Source organism: Poecilia mexicana, unplaced genomic scaffold (assembly GCF_051168715.1).
Source record: "Poecilia mexicana isolate PSO_F unplaced genomic scaffold, ASM5116871v1 scaffold_6, whole genome shotgun sequence".
Classification (NCBI taxonomy): domain Eukaryota; kingdom Metazoa; phylum Chordata; class Actinopteri; order Cyprinodontiformes; family Poeciliidae; genus Poecilia; species Poecilia mexicana.
Window position 1 is genome coordinate 19,881,415 of NW_028263375.1, and position 26,557 is coordinate 19,907,971.

At 41.1% G+C, this 26,557-nt stretch overlaps 5 protein-coding genes across 6 annotated transcripts; 2 read left to right on the forward strand and 3 right to left on the reverse strand.

Annotated features, from left to right (window-relative positions):
- Positions 1–245: 245 nt before the first annotated feature.
- LOC106916764 (E3 ubiquitin/ISG15 ligase TRIM25-like) lies at positions 246–3,549 on the reverse strand. The gene is made up of 6 exons (XM_088006369.1): positions 2,337–3,549; positions 2,094–2,189; positions 1,785–2,018; positions 1,434–1,590; positions 1,312–1,356; positions 246–1,207 (listed from the first exon to the last, which is right to left on the reverse strand). Exons 1-6 carry the CDS (start codon positions 2,916–2,918, stop codon positions 687–689), a joined length of 1,635 nt encoding a protein of 544 aa, XP_087862495.1. The 5' UTR covers positions 2,919–3,549; the 3' UTR covers positions 246–686.
- Positions 3,550–3,974: 425 nt separating this feature from the next.
- On the forward strand, positions 3,975–5,956 carry tmem17 (transmembrane protein 17). 2 transcript variants are annotated; one of them, XM_088006370.1, is made up of 5 exons: positions 3,975–4,238; positions 4,428–4,531; positions 4,887–5,000; positions 5,421–5,564; positions 5,715–5,956. In XM_088006370.1, exons 1-5 carry the CDS (start codon positions 4,124–4,126, stop codon positions 5,814–5,816), a joined length of 579 nt encoding a protein of 192 aa, XP_087862496.1. In that variant the 5' UTR covers positions 3,975–4,123; the 3' UTR covers positions 5,817–5,956. The 2 variants fall into 2 exon arrangements, with proteins under 2 accessions (XP_087862496.1, XP_014840757.1); XM_014985271.2 differs by having other exon boundaries at positions 4,025–4,238; positions 5,696–5,956.
- agbl2 (AGBL carboxypeptidase 2) lies at positions 5,895–13,898 on the reverse strand. Its single transcript, XM_088006732.1, has 21 exons — positions 13,893–13,898; positions 12,649–12,778; positions 12,334–12,501; positions 12,134–12,238; positions 11,706–11,853; positions 11,339–11,594; positions 10,606–11,007; positions 10,355–10,497; positions 9,447–9,603; positions 9,190–9,316; positions 9,002–9,102; positions 8,517–8,629; positions 8,338–8,410; positions 8,069–8,188; positions 7,907–7,984; positions 7,759–7,821; positions 7,543–7,633; positions 7,313–7,432; positions 7,205–7,232; positions 6,913–7,115; positions 5,895–6,431 (listed from the first exon to the last, which is right to left on the reverse strand). The coding sequence occupies exons 1-21, from the start codon at positions 13,896–13,898 to the stop codon at positions 6,352–6,354; spliced, it is 2,712 nt and encodes a 903-aa protein (XP_087862858.1). The 3' UTR covers positions 5,895–6,351.
- A 228-nt stretch (positions 13,899–14,126) lies between these two features.
- Positions 14,127–23,158, reverse strand: fnbp4 (formin binding protein 4). Its single transcript, XM_014985268.2, has 17 exons — positions 22,929–23,158; positions 22,416–22,487; positions 21,892–22,016; positions 21,521–21,695; positions 19,658–19,805; positions 19,452–19,554; positions 19,028–19,372; positions 18,517–18,709; positions 18,298–18,413; positions 18,111–18,215; positions 17,779–17,912; positions 16,640–16,800; positions 15,855–16,135; positions 15,653–15,767; positions 15,286–15,479; positions 14,737–14,894; positions 14,127–14,628 (listed from the first exon to the last, which is right to left on the reverse strand). Exons 1-17 carry the CDS (start codon positions 23,050–23,052, stop codon positions 14,538–14,540), a joined length of 2,640 nt encoding a protein of 879 aa, XP_014840754.2. The 5' UTR covers positions 23,053–23,158; the 3' UTR covers positions 14,127–14,537.
- A 266-nt stretch (positions 23,159–23,424) lies between these two features.
- bscl2 (BSCL2 lipid droplet biogenesis associated, seipin) lies at positions 23,425–26,116 on the forward strand. The gene has a single exon (XM_014985270.2). It carries the CDS (start codon positions 23,425–23,427, stop codon positions 24,673–24,675), a length of 1,251 nt encoding a protein of 416 aa, XP_014840756.2. The 3' UTR covers positions 24,676–26,116.
- The last annotated feature ends 441 nt before the right edge of the window (positions 26,117–26,557 follow it).

Here is a 26,557-nt window from a genome sequence, read left to right on the forward strand (position 1 = left end):
ATGACCAACAGTATATACTGGGTTGGATGTAGTTGAAATGACAGAACGACAGAGAGCAATTGGGAAACTATTATCATTCACTGCTGAACAAGTAAAGTATAACACACTTCAGCAGCAAGGTGGTTCAAGGTGCTTTACATAAAAAAAAGCAGAACATTGCAAAGTTATAAAAAATAAAAAGAAACACCACACAGTCAACAACTGAACATGATGAGTGCCATCACCAAAATCTTACACATAAAATATGTGGGTCAATGTTTCATTTATTGTGGTTCAAAAAAGACAAGAAATGATTTGGTACAAATCTTAACAAAAATCTAGATGAAGATACAGAACAGTAATGAAAGTTAAGCAGTTTCAATGCAGTTGCAAACAAGGGAAATGTCAGAGAGTAAAGTTCTACATGTCTTCATTGCATCCTGACATTACCGGATCTACACAATATATATATATATATATATATATATATATAATTCAGGTAAGATTCCCTTATAATTATTGTTCATGTTTTGCTTTTGCATTGAATACAATGGCAGAGTAATCATACTTACATGATTGAAATTATACAGTTTAATTACATTATTTCCCTTTACAGCAAAATATCAGATGCTTAACTTTAACTGAAAACTGTATGTTTTCAGTTAGATTTATGGATCTTGCAACTTGCTTATTTAAATCAAGCAGTTTTACTGCTGCTTGATTATCTTTACTGAAGCCCCCTTGGACACCATAAACCCAGGGTATAAAGGCTGGGAGAAAGTGGTTTGAACTTTATGGAGGAGCACCAGTTGTTCAGAGCAAGACACACTGTAAAAGGACAGTGTTCCAGCTTTATGGTTCAAATACAACCCCATTCTGGGAGAACATGGGTTGGGAATTTTGATTTTCATTTCATTGTGCCAAAAAGTACATCCAGAATTTGCCAGGGAAACACTCCAGGACTGGTCATTGTATCCAAAGCAGCTTTCTTTCATGTTTGGCTCTTTGTAGCACACCGCCACCTCAACTCTGGGCCCCTTCCACTCAACTTCCCAGTAGCAAACGCCAGACAAACCTTCGGCGCACAGCACCTGATCATATTTGGTAAATCTCTCTGTGTGGTAGGGATACGCCTGGGCTTTCTTGGTCCAAGTAACTTTGGTGTTTTCCTCGGAGAGCAGCAGGTTCTCGAAAGCTGTGTTGGGATCCAAACTCAAGCTACAGGAATCTTAAATGTCCAAAAAAAAAAAATTTAAAAGATAAAAACAACATTTGGTTTGGTCAACATGGATCCACAAAGGCTATTTTGAAAATGTAACATAAATAACTTACACATGCACAATTCCTGCCTTGTCGTTGGATCTGGAACGGTTTCAACTGAAAACAGAAAAAGACATGACATCGCACAACCACACACTTACATGTAAAAGTGTTATATTCTGTTGTGTTCTTACTGGTATCTGATATTTCCTTAATAGCTGTTGACAGAGTTTCCATTTTGTTCTTCAAGTCTGATATGGCCTTTGTCACACAATCAAAGGATAGGCACTGCTGGAGGTCGAAGTTCAGGCTCAGTTTAGGTTCTGTGCCATTAAAAATAGGCTTGCAGTGCTGGAGAAGGACAAAAAAACAAGAACACAGCATCATGCAGTGCTTTTCAAAAGTCGTCGTACCTTTTTCACTTCTTGCATTTTATTACATGCCGAACACAAACCTTAATGAATTTTACTGTATTTTTATGTGATAGATTGACACAAAGTATTGCACGATTGTGAAATAAAAGGGATGTGCGTTTATCTGATCACCTGCAAAAAGTAAATGTTGTCTTCAGTTGAAGACAGCTTCCTCATTTCGTCCTCTCTCCCCCTCAGGTCTCTAATCTCCTTCTCAAGCTGACTGATGAGCGTTTCAGTTTGACCGGACGCTGCATTTTCCTGATGTTTGATTAGCTCCCGCACAACTGAACGTCTTTTATCTGCCACCGAGACAATTTCAGCGTAGATCTTCTCATTTTGGTCAAGTGCCGCATCTCTGGAAAGCTGAAAGCAGTCGCCACCAAAAAAATAAACTATACGATCTATTTCAATGGAAATATGTTAAGCCAAGAAAGTCACCTTTAATGCCTTCATTTTCTGTCCCAGCTGTCGCACCTGCTTCACCTTTTCTCCAATTCTTTGCTGATTTCTTTGTTTCTTCTCTCCACATAGTTTCTAAGAACACATTTAGCGGTTTGCAGTATTATATGCATTTTTGTAACTAACAGAAGGTTTCATTATCACTGAAACATAGCACATGTGCTAATGATAATAATAATAACTAATATTATTATTAACAAGAATAATAAACAATGTTCTTACTTGTTTCTCCCTTCTGGCTGCTGCTGCTGAGACAGTGTCATGGCCTTTGTGCTCATCCATGACGCAAAGCAGGCAGATGCACTCGTCATCACTGCGACAGTACACTTCGAGCAGCTTGTCGTGCTTAGAGCAGATCTTCTCCTGGATGGAGCCTGACACCTCCACCAGCTTGTGCCTTTGGAAAGCCGCAGACTCATAGTGAGGCTGGACGTGTGTGGCACAGTAGGACGCAAGACACACCAAGCATGTTTTGACAGCCTTCAGTTTCTTCACAGTGCAGAAATCACACTCCACTTCATTTGGTTTAGCTTGCTTTTCACATAGACGAGTCGTTCTCTCTGGTTCGGCCATTTTCTCGATCAGATCAACCAGTACCGTGTTCTTGTTCAGTACTGGTCTTGAGTTGAAAGTGTGTCTACACTGTGGGCAGCTGCAAACGCCCTTTGCATCCTCCAGGTCCCAGTAGTTGCTTACACAGTCCATGCAGTAGCTGTGGCCGCAAGGAAGAGTCACAGGTTTCTTCATCGCCTCCAGGCAGACGGAGCAGCACAAAGAATACGAAGCTTCACTTTTCGCTGCCATCTTCTTCACTGCATTTGGTAACTTTCACTTCCCCTCCCCAAAAAAAAACAAATCTAGGAAAACTGGGAGGGGCTATATTCCTTAGAGAATAGGGGCCGCATATCAAGCGCTGCTGATCAGTAAGTTTCACTTTCTCTGAAATGAAAGTTGGACAGTATGAAAGCCTCTTTCCTCCCTTTATTGAAAAAAATATTTTTTTTCTCATAATTTTGACTAAGCTACAAGATGCTTTCTGATAATTATGAATTACCTCTCACATGAATTTCATTCAACTACATAAAGCCCTCATAAGAACTTATAATTGTAACTGATTATGCCATAAAAATACATATCTTTTTTTATAACTATGAGAAGGTCATAGTTTTCAGAAGCAAGATAAACTATTTTTATGAAAAAGATAGTTTTACATAATTTTCACTTAGCTGTCTGATAATGAGATACGGTGTATTTTTTTATTATGACAGCGCGCCATCATTTGTATCTAGTTCCTACATGTCCCAGAAGCCCACACAGAAGCTGTGGCCGCAAGGAAGAGTCCCAGGTTTTTACACCTCCAAGCATATGGAGAGAGAGAGAAGCACACTGCACTAAATAATGTCCACTGTCTCTAATACCAAAACTGTAAAAAAAAAAAAAAAACTTTAAGTGACTTCATTTTTTTAAACAAACATCTTTTTATGTTAAACAATAGTCATAGAATGTGACAGGGTTGGTTAGGGTGAGATTGGATTTAGTCACAGAATTTATAATTAACATGTTAATTGCAATAGCCCAAACCAATAAATTTTCTATGGGAAAATGTTCTAAATCCTTAACTTTCTTGGCCATTTTGCTTACTGTCTATTTAGGAGACTCGTATCCCAGAAGATGTCGCTTTAATGTTTTTAATGTAATATTCTTTCCAAACCCAGATTCTGCTTTGTAAAGTAAACCTGTCCCTTGTGCAGCAAAGCTCCCGCAAAATATGATCCATGTATTTCACAGTGGAAATTGTGTTTTTATGCTTGTAAGCTTTCATTTTTCCTCATAATTCAAGAGTTGTCAGTAGGGCTAAACTCGTAAACAACAAACAAAATAGAGAGTTTAATCAAACCACAGAGCGTGTTCCGGGTTACCATGGAAACAGCGACGGCTTCCATCGTCCTGTTTACCAGGAAGAGGCGGAGTGTCTTCCTTTCTCTAGTTGTGTTGTTTTTAGGCAGAAGATGGAGCTCCCGGAGACCATCAGAAAGCGCTTAGATGACTTTTCTCGCAATATCTTATTTGACCAGAGTCGAATTGTGACGTTCACCGAAGAAAACGACGGATTCTTGCCTCACGGTAAACCACAAAAATAATGCGACTAACTTTATAGACGAGTTAGCACAGATGTTAGCATTGGTGCAGCTACGTGCCTTGCGTAGCATTATTTTCCTTATTTTGCTAATGAAGTTGATGTTAAATAAAAACAACGAGGATGTTCTGGGGTTTATCCTGGTGTTCGCTGTGCTGTTGTTTTGATCTTTCCAGAGAAACCAGTTCTGTCCAGCCTCCAGCTGCAGATGTCGCTGTATTTTAACATGTGGTTCTTCCCCTGTTGGTGGATCAGTGAAACTGTTATGCTGCATCTCAAGGTATGAAGGAGGGCATTAGCTGCAAACAGTGATCAAAAAGACTCAGACAGAGATAAACCGACTAAACTGGTATACAAAGTATACATTATATAAATGGCTATATTTAGGATGTAATTAGCCTACACGCTAAATATACATTTAAAAGAACGCAACATGTTACCAGTCCCCAGTAAACCTGAAATCCCTTTGAATATTACAACTATTATGCTGCTGTTATGTTGCTAAAAAAGCAGCAATCTGATCTTTTGCTAAAATATATATTATTTTGACTTAGACTTGAAGAAGAACTTAATGGTTTCAACTAAATCACACACACACAAAAAAAAAATGGTTTGGTGTTTGTCGTTTCCACCAGTACCCCGCCTTGCCGGAATACTACAAGTTCATCCTTGTGACTATTCTGCTGCTCATGACTCTGATTGAGGCCATCAGACTTTATCTCGGATATGCTGGGAACCTGCAAGAAAAGGTGACACTTCTCATTAAAAGCCTGCTGACTGTTGTTAGGGCTGCACAAAAGAAAATCTTATGTTGGCAATAATTGGTAAATATTGCAGTGACGATATCAGGTGCAACATGCTCCCATTTTTTTCTTGTTTCTCACTTGTGCTTCCATCAATCTGTGACATTCAAGCACTTTGGGCAATGCCGTTTGTGTCCAGTGTGAATATTAGCTGTCGAAAAACTATCAATCTGGCTAAATAATAAATTAAATGAAAAATGTAAGTTTAGAGCATCTTGAATATATTCATCCTATAATTATTGCACTCCAAACAGTCCTTTGCGATATAAATACTGCACACACTAATATTGCGATATATTGTGCAGCCGTGATAGTTGCTTGGATCAAAAGTGGATGGTGAAATTCATAATTTAGCTTTTTTCAAAGGTTCCGGAGTTGGCAGGCTTTTGGTTGCTCACCACCCTCCTGCAGCTTCCCCTCATCCTCTTCCAGCTGTTTAATGAAGCCATTCTCATCCAGCCTCTGGAGAGGGGCGTCCACATAGTGCTCATCGTATTCATTCTCATACAGGTATGGGTGTCCGCTTGGTAAAACCGGACTACAGTTTCATGCTAAAACACGTCGTGCTGCATGTTCTCGTGACGTTGGTATCCAGCATTTGTTACTGAGTGACGTGCATTTTGTTCTCCACGCTGATCCAGGCTGCCTCCGGGTTTGCAGCGCTGCGGAACATGGTTAGACACACAGGGAGCCAGTTTCATCTCCAACAGTTTGACTGACTTCGGAGGCTCAGACATCCACGTCTGTTCTGGTGTGCAATGAGTCACAAGGATGCCTTCTTTCTGCACATTTCTCAAACACTAAGGGTGATGTAAAAAAAAAAAAAGGACATAACACGTGTCAAGTGGTTGATATTTTCATATGATTTATATTTAAATAAAAATATTTATTTTTGTATTTTATTCACATCTGGTTGTATTTTCTTTGTGTATTATTGACGGAATTAGTTCTAGGTCCAAAATCCTTCTAATTGACTGACTGGCATCACCAGTAACTTCGAAAAGCAAAAATATTTAATGAATTCAGGATTAATTTAATATTCTGTTTCCAGGCAGTATTCCTTATCACTCTATGTTAAAAAAAAGTTCCAGCCATCCATCCAATTTCCATCCAGTCGTCTATCTGTCCATCATCCATCTGCTCATCATCGGTCGTCATCATTTCATTATTCCTTGCATCAATCTGTTATTCCATCAGTCTATGTTTCTATGACAGAGAAACAGACTGATTCTGTTTTTACATTTTTATTCGTTTTTCCTTTTGCTTCTGCCCAGGTTCAAATAAATTGTTGAATACCTCACTTTCTCCCAAGGGGTTGCCAGTGTTGTGAGACCCCTTGGGTTTGGTCCATGAGAGGTGTAAACGAAGATGCATCCACTGGAAATTAGAGTATATTGAAGGAGATGTTAGCTAAGAGGTATAGAATTATGTTTTGGTATAAAGTAATAACAACGTAACAAGGTTAAAAAAAAAAATGTAACTGAATTAAATACAGTGCCAGACATATTTGTTGGCAGCCCTGGTAAAAATGTTCAGCATAATTTTCTACCACAAATCTCAAAAGGTTTTCAAACTTTAAATTGGGAACAATCATTCAACGGGGAAAAATTTTATTTTTATAAATAATTGATTTTACATGCGTTATTTCAGCTTTTGCAAAGTGTTGCTCCTGTCCCACTTTTATGTTTTACATAACGCACCAACTTTGTTGCAATTGGGGTTGTAAAAACAATTATTTTTTTAACATGGGATTTTGCCCTCGTAAAGAAATGTGGCATAAAAGGTTTTTACTTATCTCTACCAGAGGTACTAATAAATTTGACCGGCACTATAAAGTAAAAAAAATGTTAGGACGAACCTTCAGATGAATGCTTTTGGGTCCCTTCTCTATGGCGGGCTCTGGTTATGTCTGTGACCGATGCGGAGAAACTCTTAGGTGGAAAATTACCCGAGACCCACTGTACATGTTTGTCTTTGAAAAGATGGCGATTCCTGGATGTGGAAGCGGATGGCATCGGAGGAATGTGCGGAACAATTCTGACAAACCCAGATGGGGGAAACCTGCCAAAGAGGAGACACACAAACCCCTAAAAACGAACACATTCAACATCCTGTGCTGTTTGAAAACATAACTCCTCTGTATGGCTTACCTGCATGGAGCTACAAAGACACTTGACCCTAAAAGAGCACACAACCAATTTACTGAATGACTGCAACTGAAAAGCGTGACATTAAACATCCACACATGCCACTGCTACCTTGTTGAGAAGACAAATGTGGCGTACAGCGCGGGGGCTGCATGAGAACAGGAGGACGTGGCGCCGGGACCTTCAGAGAGAGAGGGGGGCAGCTGTATCTACTGCTATCCGCTTCATTACCTGCGAAGCGAGCAAAGACGTACGAATCCTTACCACAGAGAACCTTTTCAGACTCCTGAACCATTCTAAAAAGACTTGTTTCATCTGGAGTCTATAAGAAGTAACAGTACTTAATGGAGGTGTCATGTACGCCGTGGTTTCATACAGATGCTTCAATTTGTGTTGCTTGCATGAGATGCAGTCCTTGTCCTGACTGTCCTCCTAAAACACAATGTATCCTTTGAAATAATTTAACATCGTAAAGGCAGGAGCGAGCAATAGTATCAGAAAGAATAGAAGATAATCGGGTGTCAGAGTTTGAGATCTTTGACTTGCCACACTGTTACCTGGCTGACTTCTTCAGAATGACTGGTTAGAGATGAGAGTACACATTCTCCCTTCCGGTCGTTCTGCTTTACATACAAAACATACAGCTCTTATTTTCCAAGACTGCACACCTTAGTAATCTGGATACCCCTATCCCACAAACCTGACCTTTTCTCCCTTTTGTCCTCCAACAGGTTTCTCTTGGCTTCTTACTTGATCCATCTTTTCAGGAGAAAGACAGGACTCCTGCAAAAACAGCTTACTGATAACCCGTAAAGGAAGTTATGAACACATTAGCATGTTAAAAGAATACAGCATAATCAGCCTTACAGTACATTTGCTGATCTCCAGAACCTTTGTCAGTGACCTACTCCTCACACTGCTTGGCTGGAGTCTGTCTCTTTCCTTGCGAGTTTTTAAGTTTTTCTTTTTCTTCTTAAAAAGAGTTTTCTGAAAGGGAGAGAGAGACAGGGAGAGAGGAGGTGCATGTGTGAGAAATTGATCAAATATGATTCAAACCAAACTTTAATGCCTGTGTGCTGTTGCTCGGCGATTTAAAAATAGAGTTCAGTTCAAATAAATAAAATTTCTTAGGATACCTCTGGAATTCTGTGCTGGTGCAGTAAATGAACTGGAAGTCCGTCTGAATCCGAACTATTAGAGCCACTTGTGCTGAGAAAGCAATGAAAAAAAAAAAAAAAAGCTAAATGAGAGCACAATTCACATTTACTAAACCCTTTCCCCGAGTGTTGGCTGCAGTCTAACATAATAAAATTACCTGGTTTCCAGGTCAGACATTGAAAAGCTACCATCGGTATCCAGATTCTTGCTCATTTTCTTCTTGACCTCCTTTTTCAATAAGGTTGACACCTCTACTAAGCAGTGAGCCACCTAAAGTAAGAATGAAAAGGGAAAGAAAAAAACTACATTCATTGGTCATTTCAAGTGCCCTTCAGAAGTACACATATCCATTCAACTTCGATTTGGTCTCGATCAGACCCCAAACTTCATCTATGCACTGGGATTTTATGCTAGCACAAAGCAACCCATGTCTAGTTCAGGTTTTCAAAAAGTTTTCACACACAAAAAAATAGAAAAAGTTTGAAGTACCAACAGAACTCCTTGAAAATATGGTTGTAATATGAACAATGTTTAAGAGTTTAAGGGATGTATACACCTTTACAAGGCACAGTTTAAAATTCACATTAGTACATTAGTAGGCCGTGTTTCTACATGAAAGTGTATTTCTGCTTCATTTCTTGCCTTTGTTTGATCAGGGTCGCAGAAGTCCAGCAGGGTGTCACAGAAGTAAAAGCCCATCGACTTAAAATCTCCAGTAGTAAAGTGGGTCCCTTTTCTGTCATCTAAAGTAACAGCAGAAAATACTGCAGAGCCTTGTGTGACGTGCACATCTATGAATGCATGAAAACATACAGGGAGCCCGTACTTACCCAGAGTGGATCCTCCGAAGGTGGCCTCCATGGTGAAGCTGTTCTTGATGCCCATTCTCCACATGACGACCCGCCCTGTTCCCTCCTTGCTCTTCTGCACCTTGAACCTACAGCTCTTGTAGGAGAACTGAGAGAATGATTTAGGTGTTGATGCTGAATATACTTTCCTCAGATGAATCACAAATACGAAGAAATAGTGTTTGCAGCGTTTAAAGCTTTATCTCCTAAGACTCTGCCGAAACATTCACTTAGGTTACCTTATTGCTTGCATTCTTGCTCATCATTAGCGGAAAGACCCTCTCTTGGAACTTGAACAGCTTGCTGTTTCTGTCACATCCATACATGAACACGTTGTGTTTGCGGCTGTGGCCGTGAAAATCACAGTAAAGAACCACTTCTGTTTCAGCCATAAGTCTGCAGAGAGAGAAGAGTAAAACAGGAACGGTTCGGAAGAAATTCATAATGGATTGGGCTCAGATGTGTCAGAGCAGCACCATAAAATTCACGCTGGGCTGAAGACCTACTTGCAAGTTCTGTTAGAATTTAATCATGTCTTCTGTGTTGTGTTGAAATGTGTGGAAAAGCTTAAATATATTTCCCCTCATTTCAGAAAGTAAAAATCATTATATTCAGTCATTAAATAAATTACAACATATGTCTCACATGGGTCTTGCTTGTCAGATTAAAAATACTTGTTGAAAACAACTTTTAAGAAAATTTTAAACATATTTATCATTACGCTCACATTTTTGTTTTTAAATATCGTTTTTCTATTGCTGAGATGTAATATTCAAAGTTTATGTCATGTTTTCATTAGCTGCAAGTGGAAAATCATCATAATTAACTGAAATAAATGTTTCCAAACATCCATCTGTGTGTAATTATTTTATATAAAGCGCTTGATTTAATGATATCGTTCTTAAAATAAATGGGTTTTTCAATAATATTCAATTTTATTAAGTGGGTCTGTAGATTAATTTCATACGGAGTGGAATAATTCAATCCTTTATTTCTTGTCATGTACATGATTATGGCTCAGGAAAACACAAAATTTTGTTTCTTGGATAATTACAATATCCACTTGTGATTAATAAAAGAAGGATATTCTAAACATATTTCCCCCAGTGCATTTAATAGTTGGTTGGGGCTCCTTTTGCATTATTACCTTTCGACCATGCTCCTGGTGTGCCAAACACATGGAAAAGAATCCTTCAGCAGCGTTTTATAGTTTCTGTTGAGGTCCCTGCCTGCCAGTGAGCACCTGTAGTTTCCCACCACAACGCCATCTGGGTTCAACATTGGCACAACCTGCAATTAAAACAAAACATCAAAAAAACAAAAAAACAATTAGGACAGAGAAGTTTCAAAGCATTTTAGTAATAACTGGATTACAGCTGACAAAAATAAACTGCGCACCTTGAAAATAAAGTTATCCCTGAGAACCTGAGCATCATCTGAGTCTCCGAGCAGAAAGTCTAAAAATCCCTCCATCATCCAGGATCCGTTGGTTTCCCCTGGATGCACTCGCGCTGTCACCACCACAGCCTTCTTGTTTCTCACCTCGGCCGGGCTGCTCCCTCTGGTTGTGATGGTCATAACATAGACGATGTTCCCTCCGAGACTTTGGCACAGCGTCCGCACGTCGCAGTACGACGCTACTGCTGGATTGGAGGTTATCTGCTTCAGGTAGTACTGCAGCCGTGAATACGTGTAGGGGTAGCAGTGGGCCAGGTAGCACGTGTCCGAGTCATAGGGGAACCGGACAGTCCAGGTGAGCGAGTAGAGGCTGTCGCCGGCGTCATTGGTCTCATTTGCATCCTGCCCAGACACACCATTAAAGTCCATTGAGATTGGTACATAAGATCTGTCCAGATTAGAGCTGTAAAACCTGCATTGCCTGTGGAAAATACTAATTTGTTGAGTTTTATAAGTTTTACATTAACATGTGGCAATTTTAGAATGAAGGTTAAAATAAACAAAACACATAATTTGCAGCCTATTCACACATCCCAAAGAAAAACAAAACCTTGCATAAAACATAAAAAATAACTTCATCTACATTCAGTAAATACGTGCTATTTTTTTGTTGCCATGTAATGTAACAGAATTTGCAAACATTAAGTCGTCTGAAAGCAGATCCTGATGCTACCTCGCTGCAGTTCTGAAAGTATCTGATGTTGGACCCTACTCGATGCCAACCAACTCCATTTTCCTTCGCCGCCGTCTCGGAGTACAGGAGCGGCCTCATGCCGAGGGAATACAGGCTGCTCGCCTTCATCAGGTTGGTTATGGTGAAGCGGTAAATCATTTTAGCCTTCATGTTCCTCACCCTGAAGTAAAACCACTGCGTGTGCTTCTCAGTGTACAAGTCTGTACGCAGCGTGAGCTCATAGTCGAAGGCGCCCCTGAACAAGCAGGAAAAACGAGAATACAGAGTTCAGTTGTTGTCACACTGAGGCAAACTTTCGGGGGTAAAAAGAAAAAAAACAAAATGAGCCAAGAGCGAAGAGACTCACACTTGGACGGCCTTCTGAAGGTTGCCACTTTCGAAGCGCGATTCAAATTCAAGACTAATATCTGGGGGTGTGACAAGAAACTTGGCACAACTGGTGGAGCCCCTGCTTCCTCCAACACGAGAGCGGGTGAAATATAAATGCTTTGTGGCTGAAATAATAAAGAAAGATATGAAAAGAAGAAACACAGAATTAAAAATGATGATGTTCTGTGATGTTCTGTGAACAAAACTGATAATGAGACAATGTGAAGCCCTTTGAGAAAACACTTTTCTTTCCAAAATGATTTAAAGCCATCATAATCACTGAAAAACCTTTCTAATTTTTCTGACGTGAAAATTGTTATGTGTGATTTAATAGAGTGTGTGTAACTGTCTGGTATTATGTTCTTAGGCATCATGATGACTGCAAAAAACCAAACCCATAGTTACCAAAGTCCGAGCAGTACACCACATTCCCTGGTCCATCAGCAGCTGGAAGGAGGGACTCCCTGCGTGAGGGCTTATAAAAGGGCTCTGGCTCTGGTGGCTCCCAATCTAAAAAAACCCCCCCCCAAAAATCAATATCTCTCTGAGTAATTATAGGTCTCCATCTAACCAAGTGGTAAAAGTCAAATAGCGTGAAATGTTACCTATGTGCTGGATGCTGTCGCTGATGACTTCACACTCTTCTGGCCATCGGGGGCGAGGGAAGTTAACCAGAGCAGACGGTGGCCTTAGGATGAAAACCGGCTGACCATCATGGAAGTTTAAGAGCAGCTGCGTTGTCCTTAGAGTCTGACTCAGATTCATGCATACTACTGGAAGATGAGTCACACCTAATAACCTGTAATCTTGGTCAAAGTGATGTAACACATTCTTCTAGCTTCACCCAGTGGCTTTATTAATTCCACACCCACGTGTTATTAAATGTTAGTTACAAACAGTACACACACAAAGTTGCTTACACTGCCTCCTGTCAGCTAATTGGTCCTCAGTTTCCTCTGAGTTGGATTCGTCAGGACCCAACGTCTTGCAGGTTTTCCATAAACTCCTGATGACGGCGTCTGCGCCGGCTGGTGTTCTCTTTGTCTGAGACTGTAAATGAAATCTCCATTAAATGTATTGAATTCAGCAAGATTTTATGAAAGGAATTATACAACCAGCGTGTGCAACATTTGCTGCTTTCATCTTCAAAAACTAATGTCCAAAGTTATTGTCATGGGGTAACACTGCCATCTGCTGACAGTTTGGGTTATTTTTCTTGTTGGTCGTCTGGTTAATAAAGGACCCTTTTTAAATGTGCAGTCTTGTCTCCTTCAATAAATTATTTGTCCACCGGATGTATTAGTGTTTGCTAATACATCCTGCGAACGTAAAATAAAAAAAGGTTTGTCCCTCAACAGCCCTCCAATTTTCACTGGCACTTTGTGTCGGTCTATCGCGTAGAAATCCCACCATTTTATCAGTTTGAGGTATGAATTGAAGTGTGAAAAAGTTGGGGGTAAGAACACTGCAACTTGTAACTTGTTTTCGTAGACGAAGCTTCGTGTTTGGTGTCAATGATACAATAGCTTAATGTGCTGTTTAAGACACAATGGGGTTGCTTACTTCCTTCTTTCTGTATTCTAGCTGTAATTTGGGAAACTAGTTAAAACACTCGACCACAATTATTTTAGAAAGAACATGAAACTTTCCTCATGCCTCCATGTTTCAACGAATATCCTATCTTTATGTAATCCAATCGGTACCATAACATTAAGGAAATCACGGTTGTCATTTCCCACCGGTTGTTCCATAATGCTAACATTTTGTTAGATTCTGCCAAGGAAACTAAGCAAAAATTGACTTTCACAATCTCGTAGCAACTTACCTCGCTAGACATATTTTCCTTTAAGTGCTCCGTGGGACTGAAAACACCCAGAAAATTATTCTCGAAGTTGCTAGGCAACGAAGTAGCACAACACCGTTTTTTCCATGGATACGTACGGTCAAACCTTACCAATGTCGCGAAGTACAAGCCATAAGTACGCTAGTTTGATACCAAAATAAAATTTGTTCAAAAATTATTCCTCTGTGTATCTTGAAGCAAAAACGTTGTCAGTTTTTTTTTCTTTACTTTGTTTTTTCTTCAGTGTTCTTTAACTACATTACATAAGTCAACCTATTTCTTTAATTACTTTTGCAATTAACTTATTAGGAATTTTCTCACCTCCATATTGAGCTTACCAGTCCAAAAAATGGACTGGTAAGCTCAATGTATACGTAAAGGTAAAAGGAAACACTGCACATGCTACCGTCTCTTAAAAAAGGCAATGCATCGAGAAAATAAAACATTTTGTTTAGCCCATTGTCACTTTCCTCCAAACATTTGGCATTTTCTGTTCACATTAATTATAATAAAAGGCTAGTTTATTTATTTTTTTTTAAATAAACAGCAACAGTCTTGGAAAAAAAAAAATGTAATAACTTTTTACAAAATGTACAAGTCCAGGGACGATCCCTCCCGGTCTCACAAATTTGGCCCATTCCTTCCTTCCCCATGTAAAAACACACTTTAAAATAGACAATTCTTCCAAACAAACTGGTGGACATCTGAGCTATAAAAAGGAAAACCTATTACCTCAGCACGTTTGGCACATTTACAGATCTCGTACAAAAACAGGACATTCAAACCCCCTTGATGAGAATGGCCTGCCATATAAGGGCTTCAAAATGTCTCATATGAACATAGAACAGCTAAGAAACTCCACTGATAGTAAAACAAATCTGCATCTCTTCTGACGGATGTTCTTATGGTGTACGTAGGAGCGGATTTACAAACGCGGCCTGGGCAGCGTGTGGGAATCGGCAGGTGTTACGTGCTGTTCATCAACTTCCTTTTCTTCAACCGGTCCCGCCAGTCCTCTGGTAGTGCCTCAAAGTTGGCGTTTTTTGAAGCTTTTCCCCTTGAAAAATCAAGAAAAGCAAGCATTAAAACAACCATCTAAAAGCACAAGAGAAGAAAGACTATTTGAATAGCACAGATTCAAGCTCATGGCAACACAGAGACGTACGTCATGAGCTGCTGTTGTTTCCACTCCTCAATGCTCTTCTTGTTGAGCAGATCTCTGTCTTCGTCACTGGAGCTGCTCTTCTCTTCCTCGTCCAACTCTTTTTGGATGCTCTGCCACTTTTTCACCAGCGAAGGCATCTTTGTCTTACTTTTCTTTGGCTACAGAAACAAATAAATGAAAAATGGAAAAGTCAGGATAACGGGTAGAAAACAAAATAAAGTGACAAGTCGACAAGATGGAGTCAAAATGACAATTTACCAAAGAAGGACAGATGGATGAGCAGACAACAGGATGGACAAATTATGGTAAAATGAGCATAACGTACATAGAAAAGGAAAAAAAAACATTTAGATGGATGGATTACCTTATGAGTGAATGAATGGCCAGATAAATGAATGGATGGATAAACAGTGAAACAAACAGATGAATAATAGATATATGCATAGATTAACAAACAGATTGATCAATGAAAGCCCTTAGATGAAGATGCAGGTTTTTAATTTGATACAAAGCCTGATTCATTTCTCCTCCCTTCCCCCAAACACCAACCTTATCCTTTTTTGTTTTCTTGGTCTTGTCTGCAGGTAAAGGTTTGGCTGCAGCAGGTTCAAAAGCTGGCTGGGAGGGAGGCAGCGGCGGCTGAGGTGGCAACACTGGTACAGGGGGGGCTGGAGGTTCGCAGGGGATCAGAGGGGCAGCCACAGCCGGAATACCCCAGTAGGCTGCTGCTGGCATTAGAGGTGCTGCAGAAAATGGAAAAACCTCAGGTATCGGCTGAATAAAGACGAATGGTACCCAGAGATTTTTGCTGAATTGTTTGAAATGATTGCACTAATCGGAAATTACATTAAAATCTTAAAAAGTTGAAAAAAACAAAAAAAGGAGAAATACCGTGGAGGATTTTTACTGTGTTTACCTGCAGGAACTGGAGCCTGAGTGTAAAGAATGGGACTGCTGCCAATGGTAACAGTTTTACTCCCCTGACCAGCTTTCCGTTTCAGTCCCTTTCCAAAAGGAGCCGACTCTATGATCTGTATCAAGAAAAAAAGAACAGGTTATTTAGTTATCAGATGTAAACTAGCTTATAAAAAAAAAAAAAAAAGTGATTGCTCCTTCACCTTCATGTTGACAGAGCCACACCTCCCGCTGCCGTCCTCCTCCGTTCCAGGAGCAGGCGGCTCCTCTTCGTTGTCGTCGTCCACATCCATCTCAACCTCCATGATCTCTCCATCGCTGTCGGGGGGTGGGGGAGGCGGTGGCGGTGACTCTGGAGGGAGGGGAGGGGGCGGAGGGTCGTTGGAGGGTGGAGGAGGGCTGCTGGGAAGGGGTGGCTGGGACGGGGACCAGAAGGAGGACGAACTGGGCTGAGGAGGCGGAGGTGGAGCAGCAGACGAGAATTCTGTTGAATAGTGAGAAGGAAAACAAACAGAGGTCAGGTGGGGACATCATAGTTGTCGTTTAAAGCAACGTATTGAATGAAGGCAAAGATAAACTTTGATGTCCACTTGCCTTTCATGCAGAACAATTTAAAAGGATTGAAATTATTTATTGGCATCTTTTCATGTATTTCTAATATTGTATATAAAAAAAGACTTAAGTGGTTAAATGAAAAATCCTCAGAGTGAGCCAACCTTTTATCCGATTAATCGTCACAATGATTGATTATTAATTGTTAGTTGCAGCTCTAATATGTCAGTGTTGTACAGTGCTGTTATTTAAATAACATTAACAGAACCTTTAGGTTTTCCTAACGTAGAAAAAGTTAAAAACATTTTATATGTTCCATAATAAAAATACTTGCATAGCGAAAACAAGCACAGAACTCTACAGGTTTTGATGCTTTGCCAACACAAAGTTTTACATCTAGACTCTGTAACATCAGAACAGTTAAAGACAGACTTACCTGTAGCCCCACCAGCTGGTCCAGATGTTTTTGTCTCCTCCTGGCTCAGATTCTGTGTACTTGGAGTGTCTACTGCGTCCTCCGTCTTGTCCTCCTCTGTTGGAAACTCCCACTGGGAGGCACCAGTCCGGTCCCTCACATAGAAATACCGCCTGTGCTCTCTAAAGAATGGAACAACAGACATAGAAAACGACCGTCTCAACTGCTGTCCTTCAAACTGGCAGAGCGGCATGATCACCCTGTGACGGTGGGGCAAGGAAGTAGGCAAAATGGCAACAACAGGGGAGCAGGAATGTTTGTAATGGACAGCAATGGTTGCCGTCCAGGAGAAGGGCCCAATTGTGGTGTCGATATGGGTGTGGATAGAGGACCCACCTTGCTTTAAAGAATAAATAATGTAAAACAAATCATCTCTAGGTCCCGAAAGTAGCTTTCAGCAGCTCACATCATGGTTGTCACATTTGCTCTGTTTTAGACAACCATTCCCTCCCAGATTCAGGAACAAACCAGGGAGGAAACACCATTATCATGTTCAGCCATCACATATCAGGAAATAACAAATCACACAATCCATTCATTTTACATTAAAAATAACAAACAAACAAACAAAACAAAAAAAAAAGATTCAAAATAATATATGAAAAACAGGAAGACAGATAAAATAGAGTTGGTCTGACCTTCTGGATTCCCGTCATTGCTCCATCTTCACACTTTGATGCATGACACTTGTCGCTCCCTGGGTCTCACTCTGTCTGCTTTGCATCATGGGAGTCGTAGTCCTGTAAAGTGCAAAGCTCTCCCACGAAACCCCCTAACATACACCCCCTCCCAAATGTTTCACCGAATGAACCCAGAATCGGGCTGAGCAGTCAGTAACTGGGACATGGAGTCCTCTCTGTGGGAGCTCCAGTTAACAGGAAGCAGGCTGGCTCAGAGCGGATGCTCCCTTAAGGTTTGTACCACAGAAACCTGAAGTCTATTTCTGGTAATCCACTCGGACAGGTTAAGTTTCTCCCCCAAGTCATGTTACAAAGGCTGCAGCCTCGGCATAGAGCGGGGGACTGAGGGGGCTGCTGTGACAGCGTAAGATTTCTGGGGGACGAGGGAGGTTATAGATGTGAAAGGTAAGTAGCGCGTACCTGTCCCAGTGGCAGGACCAGCCTTTAGGGGTGGCGTTAAGTTCATAATATTTTATGTGTTCAGCAGCTTCCTGCAGCTTGCGTCGAAGATAGGCCCCGTTCAGAGCACCTTCCCTCCAATCAGCAATCCGTGTCTAAAAAAAGAAGCGCCACGGGGAAGATGAGAAAGAAGCAATTGCAGTAGGTTTCCATAGAGGCACGTCCAGTGATGGATTATTATGAGGAGTTCAAATATTAAAATCTGATACAGGCTTGTGCAAAATTAATGACAGAACCTGCTAAATATTTCAGAGGTCACAGCTGAGAGCCAGAACATGGAGCCAATCTCTCACCTCGGTTTGCAGCAGGAGCAGGTGAAAGTTTGAGATGGTCTTTTTGTTTATCCCCAGGAACTCCATCTTGCTAGTTAGGGTGTTTGCTAGTTCTCCAATCTGAAACTGCATATTTAGTATTAATACATGCTGAGATGCACCAACAAAGTTGTATTTATATAGACAGTAAAGAGAATGTTAAATTCACCTTTAGCTCAGGGGTCTCCACCTCGTCCTTGTTGGGAAGTTTTGAAACCCCCGTCTCCTCTGAATTGTCCGTTTCCTTTACTTCTCCTTCTACGACACTTTCGGTTTTAGGCAGAGCTAAAAAGCACATACAAACAAATGTTCCCAGTGAGATTTTCAAAATCCTAATTAAAATACACTGAGGTGCTGCTATGTCAGAATAAAAAAAATGTAAACTCACTCGTCTCTGCGTTATCCAGGAAGTCTGAGCCTCTGCTGTTAGAATCGGGGCTGGCAACACTTGGAAAGACGGCCTTCCAGCGGTTCTTCTTCAGCAGAGCCCCACGTGATCCTGCAGCATCTTGGCTGGCCTCTGACATTGGACTGGAGCCCCCTGCGCTCCCGTCGCCCTCTTCGAGTGCCCGAAGCTCTGCCTAAAATCGGGTAACAACGGCGAGTTACGTTAGGCGAAACATTGGTTGCAGACTTGGTTTAAAAATCACAAGGCATTTATGAAAGATTTACACCTTTGTTGTAAAGACAGGAGAGAAAAAAAAACTGCAAGAATTTTTTTTTAAAAAGTAATGCAAGACTACCAATTGTATTTATCATGTTTTTTTAGACTTTTTCCTAGGTGAAATATTCAGTAGAAGCACCACAGCTGGTGTAGCGTCTACTGCTTCTTAATGCAAGAAGTCCGGCAGTGAAAATAAAGACAACTTTAAGTTCACAATAATATCTGCAAAACTCACCTTTTTCCTTTCTAGAGCCAGTTCCAGTTCGACTGTGTCCTCCTCTGCCTCCTCTTCGGCATCTGATTGGTCTGCTGACAGCTTCTTGCTAGGAACATCTTTCTGCACTGTGAGGTTCGGGTCTGATTCCAGAAAGGGTATAGAGGGAGATCCTACAGGCTTAGCAGCTTCCCCATCAGAATCCAAACTGTTCTCCGTCTCATCTAATCCCTTCAGCAGCTTTTTCCTCCATTTTTCCTCTGCTTCTTTCACCTCTGAAGGAATCAACAGACCAAGGAGAGAGGCAGCCACTCCCTGACGCTCCTCCTTTTCACTTGTCAGAGCTACAACACTCTCTACAATCTCCTGTTGGCATCAAACACAGACATTATAGTTACAAACTTTGAAGGATTACTATAAAACTGACAATCTAAACGACACTCGCCTTCGCTTTTGTCTCTTTTGAAGCGGATGAAGCTGCAGCAGCAGCAGCATTTTCTTCTGCATAATAACCTGCACCGGCTGTGCCATTCCCATTCACACTGGTGCTACAAGGAGAAAGCAAGCATTATCTTCACAGACACCTACGCTGTTGATCACAGTAAAAAAAAAAAAAAAAAACATAAGGCTTTTTTTTTCTTTTAGTTTTACCTGTTTTCATAATGTCCCAGACTTTGCACCTGATCGGCTAAATAGTGTGGCAGCTCCCAGGACACTTCATTAGTCAGAGTGTTCCAGTAGTAATAGCAGCCAGAGTTCTCATCCCAAACCTCCTGCCAGTCTCCCATCTCCACACCCACTGGAATACAAAATGATCAATTAATCAATCAATCAAATTTTATTTGTATAGCACATTTCAGCAGCAAGGCATTTCAAAGTGCTTTACATAATTAAAATAAAAACAGCATGTGAGAAAGAGATTTAAAAAACATGATTAAAACGTAAACAGTGAGAAAGAGAAATAAAAAGCTGTAGAACTTTAGTTGAGACGCCGTCAACTGGGAATCTAACCTCTCGGACTTTAGTCAAAACGCCCTTTGACAAGGACTCTAACCTCTCGGACTTCAGTCAAAACGCCCTTTGACAAGGACTCTAACCTCTCGGACTTCAGTCAAAACGCCCTTTGACAAGGACTCTAACCTCTCGGACTTTTTTTTTTTTTTTAAAGATAAAAACATTAAAATCACCGAAACAGTGAGAAAGAGAAAGACATTTTGAGAAAGATTAAAAAAGATAAAAACATTAAAACCCGCACCCCTTTGAGGACCTCAGTTAAATGTCGTTTAACTGGGGCTCTAACCCTCTCGGACTTTAGTCAAAAACACCGTTTGACAAGGACTCCAACCTCTAGGTTTTTAGTTGAAACGCCGTCAACTGGGACTCTAAACCCCATAAGACTTTAGTTAAATGTCTTAACTGGGACATTTTCCGGGGGGCTTTACATCATTAAAACGTAAACAGTGAGAAAGAGAAATAAAAAGAAATTAATAAATAGATAAAACATTAAAATCATCGAAGACATCAAAACCCACTCTAATCCTAATTTAGCCGTAAGCAACTCTAAACAGGTGGGTTTAAGTTGAGATTTAAAGGCACCCAGTGTTTCAGCTGTTTTACAGTTTTCTGGAAGTTTGTTCCAAATCCGTGGTGCATAGAAACTGAATGCTGCTTCTCGTTTGGTTCTGGTTCTGGGGATGCAGAGCAGACCAGAACCAGAAGATCTGAGGGGCCTAGACGGTTGGTACCGCAATAACAGATCTTTAATGTATTGTGGTGCTAAACCGTTCAGTGATTTATAAACTAACAGCAGTATTTTAAAGTCTATCCTCTGAGCCACAGGGAGCCAGTGTAGGGACTTTAAAACTGGTGTTATGTGCTCTATCTTCCTGGTTTTAGTGAGAACGGGAGCAGCAGCGATCTGGATCAGCTGCAGCTGTTTGATTGATTTGTTAGTCAGACCTGTGAAGACGCTGATGCCGTAATCAATGCGGCTAAAGATAAACGCATGGATGAGTTTCTCTAGATCGCGCTGAGACATTAGTCCTCTAACCCTGGAGATGTTCTTCAGGTGATAGAAGGCCGACTTTGTTACTTTCTTAATGTGGCTCTGAAAGTTCAGGTCAGAGTCCATCACTACTCCCAGGTTTCGGGCCTGATCGCTGGTTTTCAGTTGTAATAACTGAAGCTGTGCATTGATTCTAGTTCGCTCCTCTTTAGGTCCAAAGATAATAACTTCAGTTTTGTTTCTGTTCAGCTGGAGAAAGTTTTGGCACATCCACACATTTATCTGTTCTAATGCACATGCACATGTTGGGTTGTTTCGAAATTGTTGACAGAATAATTTATTGGTTGGGTACCAATCTGATGGTAGCATCACTAGATCTGGGGTAATACTGTAATTAAATGCTGCCTATAAAGAAGAATTCATCACAAGATGGTTTCTACAAGTCGTACAATGTAGAATAACTTCCCTTTGAAAATGTACACGTTTCTATAAACTGAAAATATAGCTACCTCCGGCTAGGGAGTACTGCGTATTGTACTCAAACTCTGTGCTTTGTTGATCATGACCAGCCACCGCAGATTGCTGCTGAGCTTTAACCTCAGGTCGAGGCGGGTTGGCATTGGAAACGGAGGCAGGAGCCGCTGCATCGTCTGCAGCTGGCTGAGTTGTGATGGCATCAATCTCCTGAAGTGGGAGAAACAGTAGAAACAGAGTTATTAAGCAATACAAAAGACATCATGCCCTTCTTATTTTTTTCCCATAAATTACTGGAACTTATCTTTAACCAGAGAACTAAAGAGAATGTCTTACTAAATTTGAATGCTATTGAAAGAAAAAAGCGATTCAATCTATAGTTATGATGTCGGGTATATATACTCACAGCCATGAAATTGGCCAGGGTACTGTCGATGTCTGCTGACTGGTTGGGTTGAGAATTTGAAGCTGAACGGCTTCCACCATCTTCTTCATCGCTGTCTTCGTAGGCTCCAAGCAACGACAGACCCTCTATGTCAGAATGAAAAACAGAATATCTTACTACTTGAGAAGCATCTGCAAAAACTACAAGCAGACAAACGGATCATGCAGCTGAAAATTTCAGTTTATTTTTTGTATTACTCTTACAAAATGTAACATTTTACCATACAATAAGCCAACTGTCAGTTACTAGTATCAAGATATATTATCAAATGATAATATAACATATGCTTTAACAGTAGGACCCAAAGGAAACTTGGCGTTACAGATCTGTAATTTCATCTTTTAGAACTTCATCTCTGTCGTTGTTCAACCAGGAATGTTATTTTTAGTCTAAGAAATATAACAAAATCTTCCATACAATCGAGGAATCAATCCATAAACTGTCTTAATCGGCATGGTTACTCGGATTAAAATAATTAAACTCACCTGTGGCTTTTACTGTTTGCGCTTTCATGCTTGTCCGTTTAACAAATCTGTGCCCATCGCCGTCTTGTTCATCTGCACCGAAGAGGCAGAAAAATAGCATACAGTAAACCACGTTAGTCGCTAGCAGACTGGCTAGCTAACAGCTAATCATTAAAACAGCATCTACAACTTAGTCTACTTTGCTCCATTTTAAAAAATAACGACACCAGGCTGCTGGTATTATGTTGTTTTCTTAAATCTGGGCACTCTGAGATTGATATATCCACCAATGGCCTACCAATAAACGTGAACCAGCACAGTTAGCTTAACTGCTAACATTAGCTTAGCATGCTAGCTGTGCAAATAAATCCCTAGAATTAGACATTTTAATACAGAACGAAACATGCTATGTGACATTAACCGTTGATTAGCAACAAAAATACACCAAGTTTGAGTAATTTCCTGTTTTAATTGACAGGCTTCGTTCTTTTAGCCTTGAGTTGGGCTTCCCCGCTAACATGCTAGGAAAATTACCATCCGATCCCGACGGCGCCTCTTCTCTCTCTCCGGTATTTCCGCCGCGATGTCCAGGTGGAGAAAGTTGTAGAATGGTCCTTCGACCCACGGCTCCTCCTGCGATGCGGCTTTTCTTCCCCATTAATGTGTCTATTGAACGGGACTGCTTCTTTGGCGTCGACCGTAGAAGCTGAACGGTATCAACTCAAGGCCAACACAAAGGAAGAAGTACATCCGCTCTAGATGCATTAACGTCCGGGTCGCAGAGTCACTTTTGTATAACTGCATCGGTAGCTAAGCAGCTAGCGCGGCTAACAGCAGTAAGCGTCTACTATGAAAATGGATCAAATTATTACCATGTTCGACGACAAATTAGTGTCTCCTGGTGCCATGTGTACCAACAACGTGTCAAGATTATTAGCAGTCGGACTCTGAGGATGAAGCTAGTTAAACAAAGTCGGCATGGGATGTCAAGGTACGCGATTTTACAGTTTCCCATCGAAGCCACCCACTAATGCAAGAACATAGCGATCCACCACAGAAGCAGCAATCCACGGGGCTCCGAAGAGGATCAGCAGTCCAAACCAAGAGCTCCCGATCAGACACGATGGGGGGAGCGATGGGGCCGCTCCTCCACTGGCTGCAGGATGTGGCAGCTGTGACTTTCCACAAAGCCCGAAGGACACTATTTCAGGCCGCCATCCTCTTCTGCACCCTATGCCTGCTGCTGTGGGTGTCCATATTTCTCTACGGGAGCTTCTACTACTCCTACATGCCCACTGTGAGCTTCTCCACCCCTGTGCACTTCTACTACACCTCTGATTGTGATGCTACAAAGTCAGGTCTGTGCTCCTTCCCCACAGCCAACATATCCTTCATGAAGAATGACAGGGACCAGGTGATGGCCAATGGCCAGCCTTACAGAGTGTCTATTGAGTTGGAGATGCCGGAGTCTCCAGTGAACGAACGGCTGGGAATGTTCATGATCAAGATGTCCTGTTACACCAAAGGCGGGACGACTGTCTCGTCGGTGGGACGATCAACGATGCTGCATTACCGCTCCAGCCTCCTGCAAACCCTGAGCACTTTATTCTTCTCTCCTCTCCTCCTGACCGGGATGACTGAGCAGAAGCAGCTCATAGAAGTGGAGCTCTACCCCGATTACAAGACGAATGCCTATCACCCCACCGTGGGTGCAGTCATTGAGATCCACTCCAGACAGGTTCAGATCTACTCAGCGCAGCTCCGCATCCACGCCTACTTCACTGGCATACGGTACCTTTTGTACAACTTCCCCCTGACGTCGGCAGTGATCGGAGTGGCCACCAACTTTGCCTTCCTCAGCGTCATTGCGCTGTTTGGATACCTGCAGTTCATGTGGGGCGGGCTCTGGCCTCCGGACCAGGTCAGAGTCAGGGTCATGATGGGAGACACCACCCGGATCCAGAGGCGGAGGGAGGAGGCTCGGAAGCGCATGGAAAGGGAAAATTCACAGAAAGAGCTTTACACTCCTACCGTGATTGGCTCGATGAGTGGGGCGTGTGATTTCCAGGGAAATAGCATCTTATCAGAGTCTTCCCCAGAGAGCCCCTCTGTAATCCCAGAAGCCTCTGGGGCTGAAGCGGCACAAACCCAGCAAGAAGAGTCTCATGATTCTGAGGGACCTGTGGAAACCGACGGGTCAAACGAGTTGAATGGCAGCCTTCAGTCTCAGACTGGGGAGACAGCTGTTCGCCACAGACCTGGACCTTGGATGAGTCTCTAAACCATAAAATAACTGCATATCCTCTTTAGCACTTTGAATGCAGCAATGTAGATGTAGACTAACCTTCAGTCTGATAAAGTTAAGTTAAACTGTTTGCCTCATCTTGCTTTAGTTGGCGTTGCATCTCATCGTCTTGCGTCTGTTTCGATTTGTTTACTGCTTTGTTTTCGTTCCAACACTGTTACAGTTTACATGTTTGTGGCATTTGAGTTGCCCGGTTCCGGAGGCGTTACATTCCCTTCACGTCGGCCGGTCGTCCAACACACCCTTTTAAGTGACTAAACCTGCTTGCTTTTTTATCTCTGGTTTAAAGTGTTTTCCAGAGGTGCACTGATCTGGCTTTTCCTGACCGACTTCAATTTCTGTTTCCTTTGAAGTCTGCAAAGCTCAATTCAGAATTTGACCAATTTGGTTTTCTAAGTATTATAATGTGTAGAAGAGGAAAAAAATGTGTGCTGTAGTTTCCCTGGTAGAGGTAGTACCTTGAAATTACACAATTATTCAGACTTGTGCATGAAAGAATGTCTAACCTTTATCTGATTTTTACAAAATACAAAGAAGTGCAAAGCATAAGCTGGCAGTTGCTGCATTTATTGACTAAGATTATAGAAATCCTGATGCATTTAGTAATAGGAAAGAAAAGTAGTAGTTTTAGTATTTCATCTGCTATTCACTATAAATAAAAATCTTCCTTTTTTCCAGTCTCTGACCAATTAGTTCATGTTTTGTGTTTTCTGAAATCACAATATTCCTTTTTAGTTCACCTAAAATGCTTTTAGAAATCAGACTTTGTTTAATGTTGATGGCATGCTGCTGAAACAAAATGATCCAGTGCATGTGATTTCTTTTTTTTTTTTGCTCGCAGAAGCTCTTTCAAAGCAATGTGATTTGGAAACTTTACTCAACAAAAAGCGTCTTTGTTGTTACCAACTGTCTGTAAAAATTGTGGTCCAGCGTGAGGGGAGCAATTGGGACTTTTTCTGCTTTGCAAAACAAAGCCGTGTTCTGTCTCAGTGTAATTGGTGAGTTGAAGCTCGAGTGCTTCAGCAGCGGTCGATCATCATTCCTGTTGCATGTCTTTGCAAAAGTCCTGTTGGCACTTGGTGCACCAACACTCTCAGACCATTTTAAATCACGCTTGTTTATTGTGTTTATTATAATGTGCATATTTAATGTTAGTCTGTAGTACAACAGGGATAAGTGAAGTTACAGTTTTGAAGTTGATGCACTTGCTAAAAGCGATGCAGGGATTGTCTGGCTAAGCCTTCAAGTATTTAGCCTGTTAGTCAGGGAAACTTTGGGTTTCATTCTTATGGTTACTCTGAGTCGTGGTTTTGGATTTAAGATTTTGCACCAAAGATGTTTGCAGATATGTTGGATCTTTCCAAATATGTACAGATGTTATTTATGTGTTTGAACAAATAAAATAAATACAGACATGCTTGTGACCTCATCTTTGTGTAAAGATTAACCATCTCTTTGTTTATTTTACTTTTTTTTTTCTTTTAGGCTTTGGTGTTGCATTTATAACAATATTATAAATGCTTTATGATGTTTTATAAATGTTATAAAACATCCTCGGTTTAGACAAGTTGGATGAAGACCCGAGCTGATATTGGATTGAGGAAGAGTGAGCTCACTGTTAGAACTGCATCAAAGGGTGGCAGCTTGTTTCCATAGCAACGTTTAGATGTCATCTAGATGCCATTGGTTTTTGGTGAAGTTGCTAAATTAACTGTAACCATGTGCTTAGGCCAGATGAGACTGACTTAGTTGTCAAATAATTTGACTAGTTAATGTGTAGCAAAAAGTGATGAACACGTGGAAAACCATCTGATCCCCACCGCTACGTGATGGAGGATCTGTGCTGCTTTCAGCCAAA